The sequence below is a fragment of the Piliocolobus tephrosceles genome, chromosome 14 (genome assembly GCF_002776525.5).
Source record: "Piliocolobus tephrosceles isolate RC106 chromosome 14, ASM277652v3, whole genome shotgun sequence".
NCBI classification, from domain to species: domain Eukaryota; kingdom Metazoa; phylum Chordata; class Mammalia; order Primates; family Cercopithecidae; genus Piliocolobus; species Piliocolobus tephrosceles.
In genome coordinates this window covers 91,835,004-91,852,956 of record NC_045447.1, presented here as the reverse complement: position 1 = coordinate 91,852,956, position 17,953 = coordinate 91,835,004, and the positions used below count along the sequence as shown (strand labels likewise).

The 17,953-nt window shown below is 37.2% G+C and overlaps 1 protein-coding gene across 3 annotated transcripts in view; it reads left to right on the top strand.

Annotated features, from left to right (window-relative positions):
- LOC111543374 (guanine nucleotide-binding protein G(q) subunit alpha) overlaps positions 1-17,953 on the top strand; it is a 270,636-nt gene that overhangs the window by 147,263 nt on the left and 105,420 nt on the right. For all 3 annotated transcript variants that reach the window (XM_023213327.1, XM_023213326.3, XM_023213325.3), the window contains exon 3: positions 17,660-17,814. In XM_023213327.1, the coding sequence (XP_023069095.1) occupies positions 17,660-17,814 (155 nt within the window). The remainder of the gene's footprint in view (positions 1-17,659; positions 17,815-17,953) is intronic.

Here is a 17,953-nt window from a genome sequence, read left to right as displayed (position 1 = left end):
CGAGATCAGCCTGGCCAACATGGTGAAACCCTGTCTCTACAAAAAATACAAAAATTGGGTGTGGTGGTGCATGCCTGTAGTCCCAACTACTTGGGAATCTGAGGCAGGACAAATTGCTTGAACCCAGGAGGCAGAGGTTGCAGTGAGCCGAGATCGTGCCTTTGTACTCCAGCCTGGGAGATAGAATGAGACTCCATCTCAGTAAAAAATAAAATGAAAATAAAAAATAAAGCAAGAACAGCACAAGGCAGTATATAATGAGCTGTTCAGTTATGTAGCACATGCTGCAAATGCTGTTCAAAGTCAGGGAAGAGAAGTGTTTCTGAGCTGGTACAGTTAGTGCCTTTCCTTTAGTCCTGCACTTAGTCTGAGCAGTGTCTTGCTGTGAAATTGAAAAGGCCAACCTGTGAGTGGACACAGCTTGTGTGTGTCTGGCCAGTGGCCTGCAGCTGTAAGTGTAGCTGCCCCTCTCTCTTGGATTAGGGCCTTGTGCAGTGAATAATCTGACAACCATACAACATAACCACACTAACCCAGCTTCCTTCTCTGAGCTTCCTTCTCTGCCTCAGAGATTTAAGTGTTCAGATGGACATGTGAATAGCTCCCAGAAGGATTTGCATAGATCCCTGGTATATATGTTTTGGAGGATACCTTTTAATTGAACCCATCGTTGTCCATGTCCTTCCTTTTGTTTTTGTTTTCCGATCTTTCCAACCATTTTTGGTATCTCCTAATGTGCCAGTCACAGTGCTGTGCACAAACTTAAGTGCTTAGATAGGTATTAAATAAAGTATTGCAGATACAATAACCCATAAATGATGAAGAGAATAATGTTAAAGGATATTTTACAACACTGGGAAATATGCATTCAGTTAACCTTAATGAGAAGGGGGACAGATGATACTTGTTGTAGATTGAGTACTACCAAGGTCATGTTTTTAGGGATTTCTTTGGTGCTTTTCTAAATACACAATTTAATGTTAACTTTATGGATGCTGTGTTTTCTCACCCAGATAAAATACTATGCTGCCATACACTTTGACTCCAAGCATCTCCTGCCTCAATCCTCAAACCACATCGGTTTCTTCCCACCCTGTAGTGTAGCACCTCAGCATAGTACATGTAGCTCTGCAGAGCTGGATATCTAGTTTGTATCATAACATTCAAACCAGACCACTTTGTGAATAACTGAAGCAAGAGCTTTGTTACTGGACAGCTGGATTTAAGGAAAAATAAAGTGTCCTTGTAGATGAAACTTAGCCTGGATTTACTTTTTTCATTTTCCAGCTCCTCTCTGTTATCAGTTAGCAAGCAGGGAGCAAGTCATTTCCAGTACAATGGGTAGAGGAGTTGTGGTGGGTACAGTATGGAGAACAGTAAAATCATGATACTTGGTTTTACTTTTTATTTTCTGTCTGAATTTTCATTCAGATTTTTGTGCCCCATATTGAAAAACAGAAAAGTGTTGGAAAAGCCAAAAAAAAAAAAAATTTACTCTAATTTTTCCAAAGGATGTCTTTGACCTACATGTGCTATACCCTGAGAGTTACCCAGAGCAGAGGCACCTCAGGTGAGAGGAGCACATGACACTGAGCCAGTGGAGGATTCTTCTGCTGGTTAATGCATTATGAGAAGGAGCTGGCCAAGGCAATTACATACAACCAGTTTAGGTCACATGAGACTCTTTGACAGTCTCAGAAAACTGAAGGGCAGGTATATAGATACATAAAAGTGTTCATGAATACTTATTACCTGCAGCTCATGCATTTTCCATGAAGATTTTCATTTAAGGGTAAAATTTCACAAAATCATGAACTGTATTTCTGTGATCAGATAAGATGTATTCTCTATATACCAGTGTCCATTATATCACATGGGCATTTTTACAGGCACAGTAATATTAAGGTCAGGATGTTTAGTGATTCCAGCAACAAAACTAAATATTAATACACGGAGTATGAAACAGATAATTCTGTCACATTGAAAGCGTATATCACCTGGTCCTCAGAACGCTGTCTAGTAGTTTTCCACTGTACTATATTTAACAGAGGCTTTTTATAAATACAATGATACCAATTAATAATTTTTCCACTTCTGGTGGGTGACCATGATAGATACTAGAACACGTTATCAATTATATGCATGATGGTTTTATATTGCATGGGTGGAAATTGATCCTCCTGATTTTGGTGTGGGATACTACTGAATACCCAGGGTAGACTGCCTGTTAAACTGCATGTGGTCCTAACTTTTAAAATCATGTACCCCATCAATAAAAGTTATTTTGACTTTTATTAAAGTTCTATGTGATGAAAATTTTTAATCCTTTGTGATATAAAACATTTTAATTTTTTTAATTGATTAATCATTTGTGACACTTTAATCCATTGGTCTGGTAGTAAGTTCAGCTTAAGTCAGTACTTAACTTTGAATGCCTCATAAATAAAAGGACATCACACAAGATATGTAGTTATAAATGGAAAGAGTTACTAACTCTGCTTACTATATCATGATTCTTTTTCAGTCTTATTCACCAATTATGCAAAGGATTTTAATTGAAATTTTGCTAGTAAATGTCCATCTTCACTGATGTCAGCTGTTCTTTCAAACTAACTGAAAGATGTTGCATTATTCATGTTTAACAAATGAGTTAAAAACCCCACTGAAACTCTTTTTATAAAGGACTTTTTCTCAGTTTTACAAGTTTACACATAGATGTGTGTGTGTGTGGTGGGTGGGGGGGAGTATAACACCTTAACAGTGGTTTTGACAGCAAAATCACACCACAATGGAAACATATTCAAATATCCATTTTCAAAATGCTTTTTTTGCAGCACAAGTTTTCTAGCAATTGCTTTCACATTCATTGTTGAAATGCTCTTTGGCCTTGAAGGGTTAGATGAAATATGTTCATACAAAAATCTCTGCCAGATAGGCTGCCACTTCAGCCCCTTGTCATGACAACAACAAAAAAGGTCAGCATATTTGGAAGACTACCATTTTGTAAAAGAAAAATGTGTTTTTAAGTTATCTTTAAGTTATTCAGGTCTTTCAAAGCATAAGAAATCTCTTATGTTTTAACAAAGATACTTAGTAATGACTCCTTAGAACTCCTGGACATGACCACATGTCCCTGTGATGACCACACAGGGACATCAGACAAGTCCTGACACCATTGTTACTCTGAGCATTAAATATGACAAAACGTACGATCTTTGTCATCCTCAGATTATACACATAGGTTTTGATAGTTTCTCTCTGTGCCCCATACTTCAGATACTAAGGTCTCTACCAGTGTAGACCACTTGGGGGGGGGCATTAAAAAATCTTGGCCAGGCCAACCACAGTGGCTCACACCTATAATCCCAGCACTTTGAGAGACCAAGGCAGAAGGATGACTTGAGCCTGAGAATTCAAGACCAGCCTGGAAATCTAGATCTTGTCTCGACAAAAAGATTCAGAAATTAGCCATGGTGGCGTATGCTTGTAGTCCCAGCTACTCGGAAGGCTGAGATGGGAAGGCTGAGATGGGAAGATCACCTGAACCCTGGAGATCAAGGCTGTAGTGAGCTATGATTGTGCTGTGTACTCACTTCAGCCTGGGCAAAAGGGTAAGACCCTGTCTCAAAAAAAAGAAAAAAAAATTGGTCACGTCTCAGACCAATTAAATCATAATGTTCGATGGTGGGATCTAGACATCAGAGTCTTTTTTTTAAGCTCCCCAGGTTTTGCTGATGTTCAACCCAGTTTGAGAAGCACTGATCAGCACTTTCCAAACCTTAATCTGCACGCAGATCACCTGGGAATATTGTTAACCTGGAGATCCCTATACAGTGGATCTGCGGAGAGGCCTACAGGTCTGCATTTCTTACAAGCTCTAAGGCAATGCAGAAACTGCTCATGGGTGGACCACTTTGAGTGCGAGAGCTACGCCAGCCCTCCCCTCTGTTCTCTGATTCATTCTCTCGAACTCTCAAGGCTGCGGGTGGGCCACGAAGCTGCAGCTGTGTCGAGAGGAGCCTCAAGCTGCAGTCATTGCTGCTTCATGCCACAGGGAATTTTATTGTGAACACTAAATAACATTTTTCTCATCTGTAAAAGCAGGATAGCAGTCAGATGTGTCCTTGGCTTTTCCACTTTATTTATTGAAGAAAGCAGGGAACATAGTATGGTTTTGGGCTCCTTATTGCGAGATGAGTTTAACACTACTATGGAGAAGCCAGGAATTACTACTTGGCTGCCTCAAAAAAATGTTGAATTATAAGGATGTGAAGAAGAACAGTCAAAAAGATTATTGATAGCATTGATGGGAATTTGTTTTTATTTTCAGATCTTTAAGCATTCGTACCTTTCACATAAGAATAAAAACTTTCAAATAAAGTAACACTTATGACTCTAAGGTATTACTTATATGTTGGGTTAGTATTCAGCCCCTACTATTGATAACACCATACCTGTGTTAAAATGTTTTAAAAAATATAATAATATAGCTGCTTTCCCAAGTTCCATGAATGGCCCCAGCAGCTCTGGTCCCACCCCAGGACATCCTGGCCTTTTTGTGATCCAGCACCTAAAAGGCTGATGTGAGGCATGACAAGGAAAGTCCGGGGCCTTGCTCTGTTCTATTTGACCAGTACCAATACCATACCACTGGTTAAATATTTTAATTTCACTTTGGCCATGTTTGAATGTGTAATCATAAGCGCAAGGCATCTCAGCCATTATATAATCCAATATTCCAGTTATAGAAGTCAACCCTTAACATATAAAGGTTAAGAGACTGGTCCTAGACCATAACAGAGGCTCCACCAGGCCTTCCAACTGCTTTGTCTGTCCTGTACTGGTCATTGTATCATCTTTTCCTCAGTCTTGTTAGATCACATTTCTGGACAAATATATATGAGGGCAAGACAGCACAGCTCCATTGTAGAAATATTTATTGATCTAACATGAAAATTGTGTTAGACTGCAAGAAATATTAGACAGTCTCTGACCGAATGTACTGCATTGTTGGAAATCCTTTATGTACAAAACATGATCAGTTGAATAGCAGTGACAGGCACAATGTAGTTTGGTGCCTGACAGTTGTGCTGTGAAGATTGTGAATGGCCCAAAAGAAAAAAATAATCAGGAAAGGCTTAATTACAGGAGGGTGGATAGGATTCTGGAAAGTCTGAGGCCCTACTACACATCCATTCTTCACCAGATCTATAGGTTAGCACTTCCTGTGCAATGTTTACTGGCAACCTACTCAGATTGTTTCTGCTTAAAAGTTTGAATATATTGCTTGAAATTGTCCTTTTTTACAAAAAAAAAAAAATTAATTGCTATATAATTCATCTATCTTAAATCTACTATTAATGAATAGAAAATAGAATAATGTTTTCATGAAATGATAATTAACCCAGGTAAAGGATTCAGAAATTTCTGTCTATATATGCAGTGGTTTATCACCTCATACCACCATACCAGCTCTGTTTTCACTGCCCCTTCTTTTCTTTTCTTTTTGTTTTTTGGGGGGTGGGGGAGATGGAGCCTCACTCTGTCACCCAGGCTGGAGTGCAGTAGCGCCATCTCGGCTCACTGCAAGCTCCGTCTCCCAGGTTCATGCCATTCTCCTGCCTTAGCCTCCTGAGTAGCTGGGACTACAGATGCCTGCCACCACGCCCGGCTAATTTTTTGTATTTTTAGTAGACACGGGGTTTGTTTTCTTTCTCCTGAATCTTCTGCCTTAGGTTAAAAGAGATGAATTTCTTCCTCTAACTCATATATTTTTTAACAAGAGATTGGTTTAATAAAAAATGTTGATGCTCTGGAAAGATTGATATTTCTACCAACAAGTGAAGGGAATTTTAAAATATTTAAAATCTACGTAAGTGGTGTCCCTAGAAATGAGAGGGAAGAATGAAGCAGTCATTATATACTATCCATATACACTCCTTGTTTGCAAACACAGAAGAGGTTAGTGAGAGGTTATCTTTCATCTGAGAGGCAGTTTCTGTATAGGTTCCTCCGAGTGAAGATCAGAATGTTATCAGACACTGGCTGTAGCTCAGATGACACAGTAAAAAGGAAGTAGGGGCTAAATTTAGAAATTACATGAAAACGTTTCAAAAATAGATACATAGCTAAGAACACATAAAAGAGGCAATATGCATTTTTATCTTCTTGAAAAAACAATGCAAGTTGCTAAGTTTTTGTTTTTGGTTTTTTTTTTTTTGAGTTATTTAAACATGGATTTGATTTGATTTCATGACCACTGCTGCATCTCCAATCACTTTAGCTTTTCATGGGAAGCTCATCAGAATTCAGCGGGAAGAGCATGCGTGGATATACTATCTGGTAAAGTCTTCATGCACATATATTTCCATATCTTAAACAAGGTTTTATTCAGGTTGTGGTCTTTGCCTGTTTGAAAAACTCAACGTTGAGTTGAATGCAATATAATGAAATTCGGCCTTTTCTGTAGAGAAAAAAAACTCGTTTCTATGTCACTTTAAGTCAACGTGCTTCCAGTTGCAAAACAGTTATGACTGTAAAATAGTCACTGTAATTATTATATGTAACCTGTATCTTGAGAATTTAAAATGGCATTTTCTTAAACTAATAGTGCTGCAGCATGTTGGTAAAAACCATAGAAATGATTATTTTTGTAACAGATGCCCAAAAGATCTTACACTCAAAAGGGTTGTTTTACTGAATACAAAAAAAGGGTTGTGTGAGGACATTTCACTGTCATTCCTCCTGAGTCATATCTGACGTACAAACCAAGGATTGTTTCTGTTTACTGACCCATTAATGTGTGCCTATTACTATACTGTTTTGTATATATTATTACATTTAATCTTTACAACAGTGCTGTGACATAGTTATCATTACCTCATTGGAGGGATAAGGAAATTGAGGCTTGGAGAGATCCCAAAGCAAGGAAATGGGAACATGGTTTGATTCCATGTGTTTGACTCCAAAGCCATAGACCCTTATCCATGTGCGTATGACCACCCTTGACAACCCAAACCATATGGTACCATTTGGCACTTAAGGCATGTCTTAGTTCCCTTGTTCAGATTTGTGTGTGTTGGAACTCATAGCACAAGCATCTAGGGCATAAATTAAAGGGCTGGTGGGGAAAGAACATTAGAAGATCCCAGGTGCACACTTTTTAATTGATTCTAGCCAGGAAGCTGAGAAAATGCCCACTGGTAGGAGTCAGATTCAGCATAATTCTCAGTTCTATTGAGAGTTCATAAGCTTCCTCATCTCATGACACAACGACGACACCAGACTTATGGGGAGTTGGGCATGGGGGTAGGGTGCAAACTCATTATTTCAGGGTCAACAGGTAATGAGAAGCTGGCCAGGTTCTATTATTTGACACAGCATTGTTTGTTTTTGCATTATAGAACATAGGATATTTTTCACCTTCATAAAAATTTATGTACTCTCTCATTATTCTTGACAATAGTGGGAAGCTATTGGCAGTCTTCTTAGCTACAGCCTGTTGCCCTCTTGGAATATGGTGCAGTGTTGCTGGGACTTCTAATCTGTCAAGAGAATTAGGACATCTGTTTTTTGGGTGTGTTTTTTGTTTTTGTTGTTTTTAATGCTAAAGCTCTCAATTTTAGATACTGACCCCTTTACAAAATTTTGCTGTATCAGGTAGATGTGCAGACCGTTATCTCACATTTAGGCCTCTTATATCTTGCTCAAGTCTTCCCCATGCATAGGTTGATCATAAGTCCTAGTTTGCCTGAGATACTTGTGTTTACACCTATTGTCCCTGCCTCCCACCTGTTTAGCATTTATTCCAGTTTTTTTATTTTTTAATGAAGCATTCTTATTAATAGCTGCATTAAAATAATCCAGGATGTATTTAACAGACATCCACTTTGTATTTCTAGATTCTGCCTTTGCAGTTAAACAGATTTCTCGCTTTACACTTGGTTGAATCTGATATCCCTTCCCAGATGCATTGTAACTGCATCTCTCTTTCAAAGACAGTATGTGGGCATTCCTGCTAATATGGAGTAAGCTGGGACAAAAGTGACTAGGGGCAGCCAAACTCTTCCAGTACTTGTATCAGTCAGCCATGCCATGGTCTGGTGTGTAGGCTGCCAGGTCCATGAAGACACCACACTTCTATGAGTAGGGTCAGTGGGCATTTGCTAGTTACATGTGAAATGTGTGTGGAAAATGAAGGCTGAAGCAGTCCTACTGTGGAGGTGTGAAAGATTTTGCTTTATCATTTACTGTTTGATGTAAATCTGTTTTATTGTTTCATAATGCTTTTATTTTGGAACAGATCTTTTTGGCCATTATTTTTTTTCAAAACTTGAAAATGCGTGTTTAAGAAAAAATTAAGTACTGTATTTTTGTTTCTCAAGAAAGTCGATAATGTGTAATTCATATAAAATTATTTATCAATACTTAACATCCACCATTGTAGCCATGAATATAATCAACCACACAAAATACAAAAGACACAAATCTTCGGAAAGAGTATCAACATCTATTTCAAGAGTTTGCTGTTATTTTCAGAACACTGTGCCCAAAGATGACATTTTAGCTTGTGCAGCAGCAGAGAATGCATTTTTATATCACTCTGAGAAGCATGACTTTTCTTTTAGATCAAATGACTTTCTTTCCAAGTTAATTTAGCTCATTGTTTTCCAGGTTTTCTTATGCATGTACAAAAAAATGAAGCGATAGCAATTAATCTGTTAATTCTCTTAGCAGAAGAAAAACTTTGCAGGTAATTGATGGTTTGGTTTTTTCCTTCATTAATTCTTGGAATCAAGATGAAGCTTTTAGAAGTTCATGCTAATAAAGTGAAATATCCAACATGGTTTTGATTGCTATAGTAAATGCTTTTTGCTTCTTTAAAAAATTTTAAAAGTCAGTGTTCAAAGTAATGTATTTTGTGGTAATGATATGAGTGTAGTTTTTCATGGAGCATAGTGTCATGGTAAAATACTGTATGTATTAAATTAATAAACCAATGGACCAGAAATATTCTTAGAATAGTTATGGCTCACTTCAGTCACAGTTATATCCAAACAAGCTGCAATAATCTATTTATGAGTTTCATCTCCTAAATGTATTTGTGAAATAATAGTATTCTGAACTAATACCAAAAGATAGTTCTATGAAAATATTTGAATTGAAATATTTATGTCTTTCCATTTGAAAAACATAATAGAGTGAGATTACTTACCATTCAGCAGACCTTGTTCAAAGCTTACCAAGTATCTTAGCCAACAAGAGAGACCGTTTCTGAATTAAAACTATTAAGGTCTACCAACAAGAGCATGATTGAAAATGTTAACCGTGACCTAAAATGGTTAAAGCAATTTTTAAGAATGTTACACATAATTCTATGAAATAGTTAAATATATGTCAATATTGAAAAAATATAGTTATCTGAAGGATGTTAGGGACATGATATTAGAAAGAGATACGGCTAAGAACATGACTACAGTACATGAAGTACCTAAAGTACAAGAAAAATATTTCTGCTCATTTTTTACTTTAAAGTCTACATTGATATATCAAAAGTTTATATTTTAGGAAGAATTTTATATTTGAAAAAAATTTTTTAATGCACACACTTCCTTGAATAATATCAATGTAATAACATAGATTTGCCAGTCAATAAATACTTTAAAGACATACAACATTGTTATGGTTTGGCTCTGTGTCCCCACCCAAATCTCATCTTAAATTGTAATCCCCACCTGTCGGGGGAAGGGCCTCGGGGAGGTGATTGGATTGTGGGGACAGATTTCCCCTTTGCTGTTCTCATGATAGTATAGTGAGTGAGTTCTCACGAGATCTGATCATTTAAAAGTGTGTGGCACCTCCCACTTCTCTCTCTCTCTCCTGCTCCACCATAGTAAGACGTGCTTGCTTCCCCCTCACCTTCCACCATGATTGTAAGTTTCCTGAGGCCTCCCATTCATGCTTCCTATACAGCCTGCAGAACTGTGAGTCAGTTAACCTCTTTTCTTCATAAATTATCCAGTCTCAGGTAGTTCTTAATAGCAGTTCTTTATAGAACAGGCTAATACAAACATTAACTATTTTGGTAGCTTTTTTATACTCAAAAGTGTGTAGTAGACTAGAACTATTTTATTATACTCTCAATGGAAAGTTAACAGTTTCTCAACACTGGTCCAGGTAACTTTTTACACTTCTTATCTATAATATTTTCAAACTTTGGGTCTTTATTTAAAGTGACAAATTATATAATTTGTTACCAAAAAACCATGCCTTGTAGGATGTGAGTTATTTTCCTTCCCTTCTTCCTACTTAAATTCTAGGCCAGGTGTGGTGCCTGTAATGCCAGCACTTTGCAAGGCCGAGGCAGATGGATCACGAGGTCAGGAGATCGAGACCATCCTGGCTAACATGGTGAAACCCTATCTCTACTAAAAATACAAAAAATTAGCCTGGCATTGTGGTGGGCACCTGTAGTCCCAGCTACTCAGGAAGCTGAGGCAGGAGAATGGCATGAACTCAGGAGGCAGAGCTTGCAGTGAGCCGAGATAATGCCACTGCACTCCAGCCTGGGTGACAGAGCGAGACTGTCTCAAAAAAAAAAAAAAAAATTCTGACTGCTTCATTACTCTTTTTCATAGGATAAAGAGGTATTGCTTTTGTTTCTTTCTCTGTTTTTGTTAATAGAACAGTTTCTTGCTTGTTAAAGGGGCATTTAAGCAAGGTATTTTAAAAGCTCCATTCCTTCCCCAAGATTCTGGGAAAGTGAGCCTTTCACTTTCAGTTTTTCCTAACACAGTTTCTTGAATGTCTGAAGCTTCAGTGGTCAGATTTCACATGGGATGTTCCAGTAGGATATTTCCTGTGTAAGACTCTGAAATTCTTGGGAGCATTTGGGCCTTTTTTTAATCGAAGAGCTTGTTCTTTTTATTGTTTCACCTGTCTGAATTCTACCAACTGAACAGGGAAATCTTCTTTATCTGTTTTTCCTGTTGTCAAATAAAATAAAATTCCAAACCAGCAGCAACATACTCCTCTGGTTAATAAGATTGTAGGAGCACAGACATTACAAAAGACTAAAATGATTAGGCTTTTTCTGAGATGTAATATCAGGAAATGAACCACATAACATTATGTGATCTCAGAAATGAAGATGATATGAATCTATAAAGCAGGCATTTACCTGTTATGCCAAAATGGGGAGAAATCAGTCAATCAGTTGTTTCGTTTGTGTAAAATCAACCTATAGTTGGTTGTTAGGAGTCTCAGTCTCTAGTCAGTGTTTTCAAAACATGATTTAATACACCACCAGTCTCATCAATAGATCTGGAGGCAAAAAAAGCTTCCATGGTCAAACAAGTTTGGAAAATCCAATAATATCCCCAATGCTAGGCTCATGGATTTATAGCGCCTTTCTAGGTAAGGGCCATTGCCTTATTGTAACTCCTGTGTTCTGCAGCACAGACATCTGACTGTTTATAACCATTATTCTCCCCATTCTCTTACTTTGGCTTCAGAACCCATTTGTCAAATAAATAACTATTAACATTCCAATTAACTTAATTTTCCATTAACATAATTAATGTTCCTCAAATACTCTTTGAAAGTAGCCATACAGACCATACCCTAATTGTTTTGAATTTTAATGAATATGCATATCTTTAATCGCTCCTCAATTTTTTAAAATCAACTGTGACTTTGTATAAACTCTGTGAAGATAAACTAGTTTTTTTGGTGATACTAATAATGCGCGCACGCGTACACAAACACACACACACACACACAACACCCATACTAGGATACTACAGCATCATAATTATGAAGATAATAGTAGAACTTCAGAGAGTGCAAAATTTTACATTGTACCCCAAGATTTTATAGACCTGAAGGCAATATTCTTTGTAATGGGATCATGTAATTATATCAATCAACATACTCTGGAAGTGTTTGATGTAGGTTTTGTCATGCTGCATCAAGCATCTGACCTACAATGTCATTGATACTGATAATTATGACATTACAGACAAACATGAAAAAGGAAAATGTTAAACAACCAAATAGAAGAATATTTACACGGAAAATGGTAGTGGTAGGGCCAAGAAAGAGATTGAGTTCTCTGAAAAGAAAAAAAAATTTTTTTAAACAGTAAAGGAGGAGTATTTCCTCTACCCAAGAAGGAATCCCCATTCTATGTTAGAATGCGCAAATAAAGTCTGTAGGCCAGTGAAACCAAAAGGAGAATTATAGTTCCAGCAAATATTTTTTGGGAAAGATGGTAGTCTTTGATTGTCTTGGTGACCATAATGAAGATTAAAAATAAAAATCTAATGATAGAAGAACAAACTTAATAATGAGTTAATAAATCAATTTGTGAAGTCTTAAAGGATATGTGGCAGTTTAATAAACTTTGACATTGTAATCTAGAACATTGTATTTAACATACATTCTCTGCTGGTGTCTTGTATATTGTCTAACACGTGAGTGATAAATATTTGTTGAAATAGTTTATTATTAATGGTACTTTTGAGATACCACAATATTTCATAGTAATTATAATATTTGTACTAGGCATTTTAGAAACATCTCTTTTACTTTTTCTAACAGCCCTACAACAAATTGTTCCATCTTATAGATGAGGAAACTGAGGTTCAGGAAGGTTGAGTGACTTGTCTAAAGACACAGGGCTGGTACATGACAGAGTTATTATTGAAACCTGATTTGGTGTCAGGCTGTTGTTCAAGTTTCTTCGTCTTTGCTACTGTGGTTCCCAGAATTACTAATTTGAGATTCAGTAGTCTCCATCTAATGCCAAGTTTAAGAAGGATGTGGAAGTTTAGCAAAGAAGAAACAGTGGATCCTTAACTCCACACAGAAGATCTTTCATTTTCATGAGGGGCTTCAAAAGGCTGTGTCATGTAGTAATTTCTAATTTTGCTGAGCCACATGTTGAATCATAAATGTGGAGAGACTGTTTTATGGGAGTGAGTCACTCAACAATGAGAACCCAGCCAGCAGCAGTTCAGTATGACTTTGCTGTTCTTTGTCATTTGTGCAGTAATGCTCAGAAAAAGATACAGCAACAACTGTCACTCTGCATATGATGTGCCTGAAAGAAGGGCAGCTGTTCAGGTTCTAATGAAGTCAGAAAATGTGAAACAGTCTGATTCTGATAAATACAGTTCATGCCCAGTTTTCTGCAGGAGATTTTATGCTAAGCAGTATTTGAAATTTGAAAACTCAGAGATCTGTTATCCAATAAGGCCCTCCAGAGTGTAATTTCACATTTGAGCAAATTTAGGCTTGGATGACTTTCCCAGTGTCACAAAAATCTAGTAGGTATTTGTACCATGGTTTCTATTTTTTGTACTATTTTGTGCTATTTTTCCTTTTTTTTTTTTTTTTTTTTTTTTTGCATTTTAAATGACTAGTAGCCTCAGGTGTCTGGCTCTTCCTTCAAGTATTTTATATGTGTTCTGTAATTTAACCCTCTAAAATAAGTGCTATTATTACATGTATTTAATGAGTTATGAGAGGGAGGTAATTAGGAAGCAGAGGTTGAGGATGTTAAATAACTTGTACAAGATCACAGTCAGCTAGTACTGGTGGAAGTGGATTTACAACAGTCAGTCTTGTCTCAGCATCCATCATTTCACTCTGTACTTCCTTTGAGCAGAAGAAAACAAAACCAAAAAGGCTGAGGGTTGTTTTTTTTTTTCACAGTTCATTTAGGAGTTTGTGATTTTTTTTTCTTTAGAGTCAAATGCCAAAAGGACATAAGCACTTAGAAAAAAAGTAGGAAGATGTGTGCTGCAGTTCAGAATTGAGATGAACTCTGATGCTGGCTTGTACTTTTTCTGATGTTGAGGTCCTCTGTGTGTGTTGGGCATCCCTTCAGACAGAGCAGGCCTAATAAGCTGGATATTTGTGTCTAAGAGCTTCCGCAAATGTGGAAGTTACCATTTGGCTTTCTACTTCTGGGTAGGTGTGACATTCCAGTCTAAAGCCGCCTTCAAGCTGTTAATGAGATTTTGAAAATTCTTCCAAAGTGACTATGAGATCTTTTTCATTTCACCTAAAGGCTTGGCCTGCTGTGGGCAGGGTAAGACCCACTGTGGTAGGACCTCAGTTCCTCCTTCCCTTTGCAGAAGCAAACATGGAAACATCAACACATCTAAGATTTACTTGAATTTTATGACGACTGAATTCTGAAAACAAGACATTACCACGTTGGCACATCTTGCGGTTTCCATGTGGTCTTTCCCTGGAATTCTGCCAGAGTTCCTGAGAGTAGCTACTTAGTTCTCACAATGTTCCCTCTAAGCCTTGCCACCAGCTTGCTAAGAATTCTGAAAGCTAGCATTCATCGTTAAATATTTCCACCCAGTATATTTTAATTGTAACTTAAAATGAAATAGAATTATATTTTACATTTTGTTTATGTGATTCATTAAATCATACTAGGTTGCTTTTTTTTTTTTTGTAGAGATGGTATTTCTCTCTGTTACCTAGGCTGGAATGCAGTGGCGTGATCATAGCTCACTGTAACCTTGAACTCCTGGGCTCAAGTGATCCTGCTGCCTTAGCCTCCCAAGTAGCTGGGACTACAGGCACATACCACCATGCTAGGCTAATTTTTGTATTTTTAATAGAGATGGGGTCTTGCCATGTTGCCCAGGCTGGTCTTGAACTCCTGGCCTCAAGTGATGCTTCTGCCTCAGCCTTCCAAAGTGCTAGGATTACAGGCACGAGCCAGCACAGCTGGCCCTCCCTTGCTTTTCTGTGCACAATGTTCAAAATAAACAGGATAGTCTATTGTAATTGACTTGTTATTTGTAATATTTGAGTTGAGTTTTTTCCTTTTCATCATTGTCTTTTTCATTAATTATTGTTTAATTTAGCATAACTACTTATAATTTTTACTACTATTTCACATTTGACATTTGGACAAATAGAAAAAAGGGTCTAATTTATCTTCCTACTCTAACGTACTAAAAAATACTATTTCCACATACAGAAGTTTTTTTTTTTTTTTTAAACAAGAAATTGAGAGTATTGCCTTTCTATTGGGAACGTTTATATGCACAATTTAAAAAATCTGTATGTATTTTGTAAAATGCTGTCATACTTTTAAATAACTTAGAGAATCTGAGATGAAAGCTCTTACATAAATGCAAATTATGGTTGATTATATTTGAATGTCACTTTCCAAAACAAGGATGGAATGAAATAACAAAACTTAGGAGGCAGTAAAAGTGACTTAGAAATTCCAACCTGGGTGAAGGCAACATGGTGATTGCTCTGTTTTTGAGGGCAATATTCTCTCTTAGTTTTGATGGAGGTTGACTTCTGAGTAATGGGTTTATAGCAGAGACAAAAGTTTATAGTATAGAGGTTAATTTGAATCAGAGTCAACATGAAACTTTCTCACAAGACAATTTTTTTTTTTTTCAGTCAAAAGAAGGTAGCCTCTTTTAACTGTTAACAGCGGTCACAGTTTTTAAAAAGTGCCATGTTTATTTTGTCCATGCTGCTTTTCCTTGGAGGGGTCATTCATCTTCATCTTCACCCGCCAGCTAAATCCTGTCTTCTCTCTGACACCTCGTTTGACCTCCTCAGTCCATACACAGTTGCGCTTACGCCACCCCCCTGGAGCATTGCTCATGTGCATATGTAACTGCATTCTGTCCTGTATTGTGTGATACAGTTATTGTGTGATATAGTAAGTTCATGTTTTGCTCAGTGGTACTGGGTGCTCCCAGAGGGATAGTGTCTTAACATTTTGGTGCTCTATGCATTGTAGATGTGTTCATTATATATTTACAGTCATACAGCTTATGGCTAGATGAGCTCTTTGGTGATTTGGTTCAATTGCCTTTTCTTATGAACACAGAAAATCAAGTTATAAAGAGAAAAAGTAGTTTCTCCTAAAGGTTATGACCAGTGTTATGGGTAAAGCCAGAATTAGAAGTTAGAATTCCTAATTTCTAGCGTAGTTCAGTTTTTCCCTCCCTCCCTTCTTCCATTCCTCCCTCCCTCCCTTCCTCTCTCCCTTTCCCTCTTTCCCTTCCTTCTTTCTTTCCTTCCAACCAACCAACAAATATTTGTGGAACATCTACCACTTGCCAGGCACCTTGCTAGGCCCTGATTATGCGGTGTTGAGCCTGTCTTGGAACTTGGAACTTGAACCATGATTAAAGAGAAAGACAACAAATATTACACTGCCTAAGAGGCAGAGCACAGCAGTGGGGATTCATTGAGGGGCCAGTGATACTCTGTTTTCAAAGGGAGAGTCTCAGAGGGGAACGATAATGGAGGTGGGCCCCACCTGGGATTCAGGAACAGGACTCCAGGCTGGTAAGATCGTAGGTGGGGTAACATGGAAGATTGCCTACACAGGGACTCAGGACAGAAAGCAGCTACAGGGATTCATTTTCCAAAATCAGAATACCAGCAAGCGCTAGGGCTTCTCAGTTACTAGATCCAATTGTCACAGAACAGAACAATTAAGAAAGATGATTTCTTCAGTCTCAGTGTGTTGAGCTTCCTAAAACCTTAGGTCAAGATTAGTCTGTTGGCATGGGGCCGTTCCCACACAAGAGAAGAGAAGGAAGGTAAAGATTGGGAACCAGACAGGGCCTAACTGGATTACATTTATTAACATTCTGTCTGCTTAATATTCTGTGAAATGAATAGTTTGGCCATGATGTCATCATGATAGCCATTCACTAACCTTGTTTAGAAGTTTGTATTTCTGCACAAAATCAGTACTGTTTCAGTAATTATCAACCGTCTGCCTCCAGTGTCCAACACAATTAGTTATTTGTGTTTAGTTGCATATTTCTGTATGTATACTTTGTGTAAACCCTAGTTTAATTTTGATTGTTAGGCAGTGGTGTATTCCGGCTAATTTGAGGGTTGACCATAAAATATTTTCATTGCAATCTTATTTAAAAATTTTTTAATCTCTTTATCTTCTTCCTGCTAAATGAATATAACCAAGTTCTTTTACATTGTTAAAAGATTGAATGGGGGTACTCAATCTGATAATGTAGATAAGACAGATAAAAAACAAATATTTTGAAAGTTTGGGTGCATAAGAGTGGAGAGGTAATTGTCATTGTTGTCCAGATTAAATTACTACTATTAATTGTTCTTCTAATGGTTTTACACACTATTCTAAAAGTGAACTAGAGAAGCTAATCCTGATTAGTTTAGGATTCTGATTGAGTTTCTGTTTAGACATACAACATCCATAAGCTGGCTATATTATATGTTAGATTATAATAAACTATAAACATAGAGGAATAATTACTCCTGCCTCCTTTTCTTTTAGGATTATGATAATATGTAAAAATAGTGGTATGTGTAAGCATAACTTTCTCATTGTTCTGATGGGAGAGCTGAATGTGCAACCTTCCTCTAGTTTCCTCTAATCAAATCTAAGTAACATCAAAGTTTACTCTAGAGGGAAAGATTTGGGACTGAGTTCTCGCTAAGAAAAACAAAATATATGAAACGTGACTTTATTTTAAACCAGTTTAAAGACCAGTATATGAAGGAAGATGTTACCTGAATTGTATGTAATGTAATATGCAAAGCAAAAACAAAGAAAATTTGGAAAGTAGTAGATTATTAAAATTGCCTTTTTTTTTTATTTAAACAGGCTCATGCACAATTAGTTCGAGAAGTTGATGTGGAGAAGGTGTCTGCTTTTGAGAATCCATATGTAGATGCAATAAAGAGTTTATGGAATGATCCTGGAATCCAGGAATGCTATGATAGACGACGAGAATATCAATTATCTGACTCTACCAAATAGTGAGTATCTTTCCAGGAGGGCCTATGGATTTTTCTCTTTACTTCCATGTGGAGGTTTTGTGATTATCATAACTTCTTTATTCTGTCCTGTGTATGTCATACACGATTCAAACTTCAAAAGTTAGGGAGCATAGATACT